General features: G+C 42.6%; 2 protein-coding genes and 1 long non-coding RNA gene across 3 annotated transcripts in view; 1 reads left to right on the top strand and 2 right to left on the bottom strand.

Moving 5' to 3' along the window:
* The first annotated feature begins 2,150 nt into the window (after window positions 1-2,150).
* Window positions 2,151-5,491, top strand: LOC118407346. Its single transcript, XR_004830138.1, has 4 exons — window positions 2,151-2,471; window positions 3,018-3,102; window positions 4,692-4,807; window positions 5,383-5,491. It is a non-coding gene; the product is annotated as an uncharacterized LOC118407346 (long non-coding RNA).
* Window positions 3,109-4,783, bottom strand: LOC118407345. Its single transcript, XM_035807810.1, has 2 exons — window positions 4,673-4,783; window positions 3,109-4,257 (listed from the first exon to the last, which is right to left on the bottom strand). Exons 1-2 carry the CDS (start codon window positions 4,720-4,722, stop codon window positions 3,900-3,902), a joined length of 408 nt encoding a protein of 135 aa, XP_035663703.1. The 5' UTR covers window positions 4,723-4,783; the 3' UTR covers window positions 3,109-3,899.
* A 78-nt stretch (window positions 5,492-5,569) lies between the features above and the next one.
* The window catches only part of LOC118407344, a gene marked incomplete in the record, with an annotated part of 4,480 nt that continues 1,473 nt past the window's right edge, over window positions 5,570-8,576 (bottom strand). Inside the window, 1 exon segment of the mRNA XM_035807808.1 lies at window positions 5,570-8,576. Coding sequence (XP_035663701.1) covers window positions 5,605-8,576 — 2,972 coding nt within the window.

Consider the following 8,576-nt stretch of genomic DNA (forward strand, 5'->3'; position numbering starts at 1 on the left):
AAGAGATAGCATATAATAGTGGAGATAAAGGGCATCCCTGCCGAACACCTCTTGAGAGGGCAAACGGCGAAGATAGAGACCCATTAACGAAGACCGCACTGGTGATGTTTCGATACAAGATCGAGATCCATTTGCGGAAGACTGGGCCAAAGCCCATCTTCTCTAGCGCCATTTGAAGGAAATCAATGTTAACTCTATCGAAGGCCTTAGCCTGGTCAAGCGAAATAAGAGCACATTCAAAGTTGTTTTTATTGACATATGTAACGATATCTCTCAGCAAACGAAGATTGCAATGTATTGACCGGCCTGGTACACCGCACGTCTGATCGGGACTAAGAACCGAGGCGGCAACCATCTTAAGCCTGTTATTAAGAACCTTCGCGAGAATCTTATAGTCGCAATTCAACAAAGAAATGGGGCGACGATTCTTAGGATCCAGAGGGTCTCCCTTCTTTGGAAGAAGAGTAATAACACCAAAACTCTGACTCCGGGAGAGCTCTCCAGAAGAAAAAACTTCCTCAAAGACAGAGAGGAGATCCCCGGCAATGACGTCCCAGAAAGCAACATAAAATTCCTTCGGGAGACCGTCACTACCGGGGGACTTATTGTTTTCCATACTGCTCAAAGCAGCCCAAAGTTCATCCAAAGAAAGAGGACTCTCTAATGAAACGGCCTCATCAAAATCTAAAGAACTTTGCAAATTGCCACAAAGTTTGGACGCCGCACTCTTGTCAATGGGCTCAGCTCTAAACAGGTCTTCATAAAATAGTTTAAAAACGTCTAAAATTGCTTCATCGTCTTGGACGACACGACCAGAAGAATCTCTAACTGAACGGATGCGATTTTGCCTACTTCGGGTAGTCGATTGTCTAACAAAATAAGAGGTACATTTTTCACCCTCAACAAAATCTTTGATCCTAGACCGAACAAAAGCACCACGAGCCTCCTCAGCGGACAACTCGGACAAAGAAGATTTAGTAGATTCATACCTACGCAAGATGTCCGGCGAGGAAGCACCGTCGTTCATCTTGTTAGTGAGATCGACAAGATCATTATTCAAGGTAAACATGGACTCCCGTCTCTCCCTAGCCAGTTCACAAGAAATTCTGATTAGGAAAGAGCGAGATCTCACCTTTACATCATCCCACCAGGCTCGCAAAGAAGGAAAACCTAGTTTCAGAGTCTTCCAGTTGTTAAAAGCGAGTTTAAAATCATTTAGGACCTTGTCTTTTTTTAAAATCGAGACATTACATTTCCACAAGCCAGGCTTCTTCTTCACATCCGGTAAAATTGATAAAATCACACAGTCATGATCTGTAAAATATGCTGGTAAAAAACAGTGGTTTGAAACGACTAGACGTTTAGACGAATAAAATCGGTCCAGCCGACACGCAATAGCATTGGACGGCTGTCTCCATGTGAAGACCTGTTTAGAGGGATTGTCATGTCTCCAAGAGTCATGAATATCAAAATCGGCACAAATGTCTTTTAAAACCGAGGAGCCGCCACTACCCCGAGCCGGGTCCCCGCCCCTCTTATCCATAAGAAGATTTTCAACGCAGTTAAAATCACCGCACAAAATAAGGGGCTCAGGCCCCGACAAAAAAGTGTACAAATTTTTGAAAAATACAGTACGCTCAGCAGGGCTGTTAGGAGCATATATGTTACAAACTTTAAAATTACGAACACCATCAGACAAGACGACACAGACAACACGTCCCGTGTCGTCACAAGACTTTTTAACGACATCAAACTTAAAAGATGGGTTAAGTAAAATACCCACACCTCTAGAATTGGTGGAGCCTAAAGCCCAAAAAGCTTGGCCTCCCCATTCCTTCTCCCAGAGTGCTGCTTCAGATGTTGACGAAACATAGCACTCTTGGAGGCAAACAACGTCAAACTTATGTTGATGGCAAAAGCCGAAAACCTCCCTCCTCTTCTGCGGGCTACGAAGCCCATAGACATTGAGTGTAGCAATAAGAACCATGAGGCTACATAGAGAAGGAATGTTAAACAACATCAGGAAGTGAGAAATTAGTGATACATACCATCAATGCCTTCCGCACCAATTCGGATAACGAATTCGGGGTGGGCGTTGTAAAGGTGCTGGAGACACATTATGGTGGTTTTGAAAAACCTCGAACAGTTTTCAACCTCTCTCCCGTGCTAAGTCCTGTCACAGCCGACCCTGCCAGAGACTCATTATAATATTGAAATGACATTTAAATGAGCCAAAGTGCGACTGGAGAGGCTATAATTGGGTGATAATTGGTCTGGCTTCCCACTCCCCCTGCCCCACCTCTATTTTGCATTCCTATGCGCGCTAATTGACACCCTGCCGGGCGCCCCCCTGAGCTCCCCTTGAGCTCAGTCAATTAGAACATTCCAAGATGGCGGATGGTACCAGAGATTTCCAATAGGACAGTTGGCTAGAGCGTCGTTTGGAGTCTTTTTATGCAGTTACCAGTCAGGTGAGCATGTTTTTCATCACTTGTAGGTAGACAAAGACCAATGATTGCCAGGTTTTGTCAACATATCTAAGTTTGAATTGAAAACAATGGATATATGCTAGTGACCCACAATGCTGACAATGGCTTCGTATTTTGGGAACAAAGAGTTGTTTTGACAAGTTTTGTTTTCTTACAAATAACGTTATCAAGTCTAAAATCCGGTCTTTGCCAGAGTCTTGTTGAATTTGTTAACTAAAACCTGTACTTCTAAGACATGCTATTGTTAAACGCTAATAAAAGTGGATACAAATGTACTTGCAAATGATCTGTTTTGCCCCCCTCCCCACCACTTGCCTTAGTTAGTATAGGGGATTTCAACCTCCTTGGTATACTGAAACTGTAGCTAAAAAAATGGAACTTGGACATTCGAACTTGCACATTTGAAAAGACACAAATTACTTTCAACTTTTAAAAAAGGAGACTTAGTCTTTTCGGAATATCAGCCTGTACTGTCTTAGTTTTATTTATTTCCAGCATGTTCTCACTGTAGACTTGTTGATCTTGCAGTGACCACTGACAATGTAGGACTAGTAGTACCTTATCTACACTGAACACGGCTAACAGCTGACCTTCACACCTTCATGAAAAGAAGGTAAGTAGTCATGTGGGTTACAGGTTCAATATCCACACAATATCATCCTTTCTTATGAATGGCAAATATATATACTTGTAACAAATGATTGTAACTCTTACTTGAATTACATTCCTTTTTCGAACTTATGATATTTACAAGATCAAGAAAATTTACACATAAAGTTCATTGAAAATTTTCCACCAACATCATATCTCTCTTTTCTGTGCTACAATTCTGAATGACAACAACTTAATGGTAAAAACTTTCTAAATAGAAAGCGATTGCACATATTGGGCTCTTCATACGGTGTGGAAGAGGACTCATGACTAAGAGGCACATATTCCTTTGCATCATAATCACAGTTTTTTCAAACACCTTTGCACTCTTTGTATTTTACATCATCATCTCTTATACACGGCGGGGTTATACCGCCCCTTACGGGGTGACATACTCTTTCACTGGCTAATTACAAGTCGGAGATGCGCTAGGTCTCCTATCTGGGTGAATGATGTAACTGTAAGTCACCGTGTGGCTGATACGAGACGGAGGTTCGTCAGGCCTCCATTCGGGTAATTTGTAGAGAATCACCAACTCCAAACAGAAAGATTCGATCCATCGCAAACACGCTTTACAGCTACGCCACGTGATCTCGCATCAATCTTGACATCAATATTGTATTTAATGTAGAAATCAATTTTTAAAAAAAATGCAAAAGCAGGGGGTTGCTAATCAGAAATCAGTTGCTTAGCAATGTTGTTCCAAAACTATATAATGGTTCAGATATTTTATGAGAAGATGAAAGTATCTAAGGCAAATTATTGCTTGTACAAGTCGACTCCAAAATGTCGCAAGAGGTGTTCTGCATATCTGATTCTCTTTTGCAGTTCAGAAGCCTCCTGATCACTACTAACATCAGACAAAATTGGCAGTCTTCCTATGTTGACAATGAATTGCTTTTCCCATACTGCAAAGTTCTTTCTAGCTTCATCTAAATGCCTACTGAGATCACAGGATGCTCGTGCTATACAGGCGTCATACTCTGCCTTGAACCACTTGTTCCTCGGCGCCAGCTTCAGCTTTGCCTTGAAGTGGTCTGTCTGTTGCACCACAGGCACGTCACCCAGCACGACTGCCAGTGCAGAACCTAACTTCGTCTGCCATTTTGATTCTTCCCTGAAACAAGAAAAGTAAAAACTTTATGACCTATAACTCCTCAACCTGTGCTTTAAATCATGATATAAACTTGTAAAGTATGAAAACCTGAATCTCATTATTTTATACTAATGATTGGAAAGTATGTTCATTACCTGTGAAAACAACAGTTAACTTGTTATAATCACAATGATTTCTGCATATCAGGAATGAGAATGTGACCATGAGTGGATCATAAAAACCAAGTATTCAAATTTTCCTGGATCATATTCTGCTGTTATCGTTGCATGTTTATTGTTGAAAGTGTATGTCCCTTTGATGCTACATTCTAAACTTTAAAAAGTTAGTTTGCAGAAGTCTTAGTATCATTATTCATGTCAGAATTTTTTGTGATAGACTACAGATTTATTAGAACACACAAGTCATGCACTAGTACCTGCTTGTGTTCTCAACAGGAGTACTCGGAGTAGCTGGTGGGGTCATCATGCTGGTACCCTGAAGGCTCACACTTCTCGTGCTGGTTGGTGTGGCGAAGCTGCTGCGGTTGGAACTGCTGTAAAAAGAAACACAGGTAGAACTGTAATTCTACATCGATTACAAAACTGCAAAGACTCTGTTTTGTATCACTATAACAGTATAACATTTGAGTGATAAACATATCACCCTTTACTACACAGAAACGAATATTGTTTGTACTGATGATGCCTTCTTCCGTGGACTTTTACTATTCTTCACTGCATATCAGATACTTTTCAACTAATAAAACATATATGAGTAATGAAGTACCGGTAGAACACTTACCTATTTCTACACATGTAGTTGCGCTCTGTTTCCTGCACTGGTGTTCTGGGAGGTGTAGAGACGGGGCTACTTTCTAGTGATAAACAGCCTGCTTGTCCCCTGAAATTGAAATTTGCTAACTTTCACTTTCGTTGTTTTTGTAATATGATGTAAATCCTATTTACTTTTCTTTTGCAAGATCACATAATTAACTGTTGATGGTATTTGTGACATGATTTATATTCATTAAAATGAGTTTCAATATTTTAATTAGACTCTCAATACACTATTGAGAGTCCAAAGTACATTAAGTACATGATTTTACACATTACATCGTTGCACACAATATTTACCTTCTTACTCCAGGAGATCCGATGTTGCTGGTAGACTGGAATGGACTGACTGGATCCTGAGTCTGACTGGCAGCTGCATGTTCACCTGGTTTCCTGCATTGAGCAAAAGACGCATTAGTTAAGTGGCTACAATCTTTTGATAATGCTTTAAATCTAAAGATCAGTTCATTATACACATGTATTACATTATTCATAGGTCATTTAATATATGTGTACAACAAAGAGGCTTTTAAACTCACATGGTGATCTCAGCTGTATCTTCAAACTGCTCCAGTTCAGGCTTGGGGTCTAGCCTTTCCATCCTGATGACTGTTTCCTCCTCTGTTTCGTCCTCTGTATCCTCCTCTGTTTCCTCCACTGATTCAGATTCTTCTTCTGACGTTGTCTCTTCTTCTGCAGGCTGGTGATTGTAGTAATTGAACTTCTGATTAGTGAAGCTGTATCCTGTCTCCAGGAAAGGGGTTTTCACCTTCTTGGACAAGCTTTGCCCTTCATAAATCCAGATTTTACTTGCTGGCAGGGGTACCCCTTTCTGGAGACATTCCTCAAATGACTGTTTAAGCTGGTGGTGAACTTCATTGATCGACGTGGAGCGGTAGTGTTGTGGAGCTGAGAGAGGGGTGTCTGACGGTGCATCATGGAGCACAAGCTCTTCCTCTTCGATGTGCCAGTGTTGGCCGTACCCCTCCTGCATGAAGTCACTGACACGCTCAACGTAGGTTTGTGTGTCCCGTGGATACTTCTGTAGCAGGGCCACTGGAATCCTGGTTCTTGGTTGTGAGAAAAGTTTCGCTACTTGAGAGATCTTGTTGTTGTTATTTTGCTGTCCACGGGTTCCTCCATTCTTGTTGTGGATGTGCGTTTTTACCATGAGGTTGGTGATGATCTGACCTTCATTCGCATAATTAGCAGAGGCTTTGGTGATGCGCTTGAATGTGCCAAATTGCCTTTCTTCATTTTCGGCCAGAAGAGAGCTTATTGGAGCAACCCTGTATACGATGGGTGTATGATCTCTCAGGGAATGAATGTAACTGCCCCAGAGCTTTCTCTTTGTGATGGACTTTGGATCTCCCGGGAAGATTTCTTTCATCATGAGGTTGTGTACGTGCATTGTGTTCTGCATCCGGTAAATGGAGGTCATGTCACGTTTGTCTGCAGCAGCATAACACAGCCTTTGCATTTCTACAAGACTGTGTAATAGCTTCATGACGTTCTCTTCTGCTTGTCCTTGCTGTTCCAGCTCCTTTGTAACTAGCACTAGGAAGTGTCGCATGTCAGATGCCCGTACGGTGTCTTTGTTGCCAAGAGTGGTTTTCCTCACAGTTTCTATTGTTTCTGCGACTTTTGGGACGCGTTTTGGCAGCTCTTCGAAGATGTTTTTGGTGTGGTTGTATAAGTCGTGCATGCTTTCACTCGCGGGGATTTCCAGTTTCTGTAAGTTGATTTCTGTGATGTCTTGTGTTGGGTCAGGTTGAAGGAGGGTGGGGCTTCTCTTAATGCCACGAAGCACATGCTTCATTCCTTGCTGCAGATCTTTCTTCGTCATGCTGTCTGCTCTGTCGTAAGGCACCTCTCCTCTGTAGGTCAATTCATCTTTCAATTCCTCCTTCGACATCTGACTGAAGGGTTCTGGTAGGGATGATGACGCTTTCTGGGAAGTGATGGGCCCTTCTAGGAGAAACTGTTGTCTGTCTTGAATGGTCATGACAGGATCGTTGCATGCCGAGGGGCTGTCCATCATTCTGCTGTCTGCAGGGCATAGGCAGGGGTGGAATCCTCCTCTCTGCTGGCCCATTTCAAATTGGCGAGAAGGGTTGTCTCCTTTGAAAAAACGGAGAACATCTTTAAATTCTCTACCGTCTGGTGTCGTCACTGGGAAAGAGAGTGATGGTAAGTCATCTCTTCTTGTTTGTGCGTACAGCAGTTGTTCTGCATCCGAGCTGCCGCTTCTTGCAATTAAGTATACGTGTGGTTGCTCCACTGCAGACTGCACTGAGATTTTTAAGTTGAACTTCTGCTCATACTCGGTGTCTGTGAGATGGATGGCTTCGTCATATATGGTGGAAAAAAGGTACAGGATGTAGCCATGGTTAGCCAGTGTTGCACCATCTTCCCAGTACATGAGGTTTCTTGTTGTTCGGAAGGACTCCAAGCGATGTCTCATGGACCCTTCTGTTTCCCCTTCATGGTACTCTCCTAAATCCATCAGTCCCTGCTGCAACTCTTCTGTTGTCATCTCTGCACAGTTTGTGGCATCCCTCATGAATGGTAGTTCTGTTTCTAGCATGTACTGCCTCAGTTCATGTAGTGGTTTTTTTCTACCTGCAGTGGTGATGATCTTAGTTTCTATTCTGTTGCCGTCTTTGTTCAGATAGAACTTCTCGTAGGTCCTCGGAACCACAAATTCACCAATGGGAACTTCCCCACTTTCAATCATCTTAGACATCTCCTTACTGATTTCCCTTTCTGTGCGCTTCTTTGGAAGTGTCAAGTCTGACCCCTGAACAACTCTTTGTCGTGCTCTGCGCACGCGGACCGCTGGTGATTGTTGCTGGAATCGGTCTGTATTGATGTCTTCTTTCTGCAACCACAGTTTGAGTAACTGTCCAGCATTTTGAAGTGGTTTCCCATCAAGCCCTTTGATGTCATATTTCCGTGCCAGCTGAGTCCAGTTTACTGCTGTGCCATCTTCAAGGCTGTTCACTTCCTCCTTAAGTGCATCTCTATCAAAGTTTCCCCAGTCATCGAAGTTGCCCAGTCTTTTCTTACATTTTCTTTGTCCTGTTTCCTCCTGACGCTTCCTTTTTTTTGTTCGTGTTTCTGCCTCTGCCCTTGTTTCAAACTCCTCTGCAAGCCTTCTGTTCTTTCTTGCACGTAGGGACTCAGTGTTTCCATAGGCAACTTCTACATCTTTGTTGTTTACCCTTTGTGCTTCTTCAAAGCTTCTTTTGAGCTCACTGGCATACTTTCGTTTCTTGGCCCTTTCATTCTTTTTGATGTTCACCTCTATTTGTTGCACTTCAGCAAGGATGCGTTTGACTTGGGTCAGCTGTGGAATACTGTCATTCAGTTCATTGCGCACTCTGGTGCACTTAATCTGCTTGTTGTAGAAGTCCCAGTGAGTACCGTGATCCAACAGACAGGCTTTGCATGGACCGACAATGCTGTGTTTCTGTTTTGTGGCTTTGTTAAGCTTCTTCCAGTTGC

This window comes from Branchiostoma floridae, unplaced genomic scaffold, assembly GCF_000003815.2.
Source record: "Branchiostoma floridae strain S238N-H82 unplaced genomic scaffold, Bfl_VNyyK Sc7u5tJ_1319, whole genome shotgun sequence".
Classification (NCBI taxonomy): domain Eukaryota; kingdom Metazoa; phylum Chordata; class Leptocardii; order Amphioxiformes; family Branchiostomatidae; genus Branchiostoma; species Branchiostoma floridae.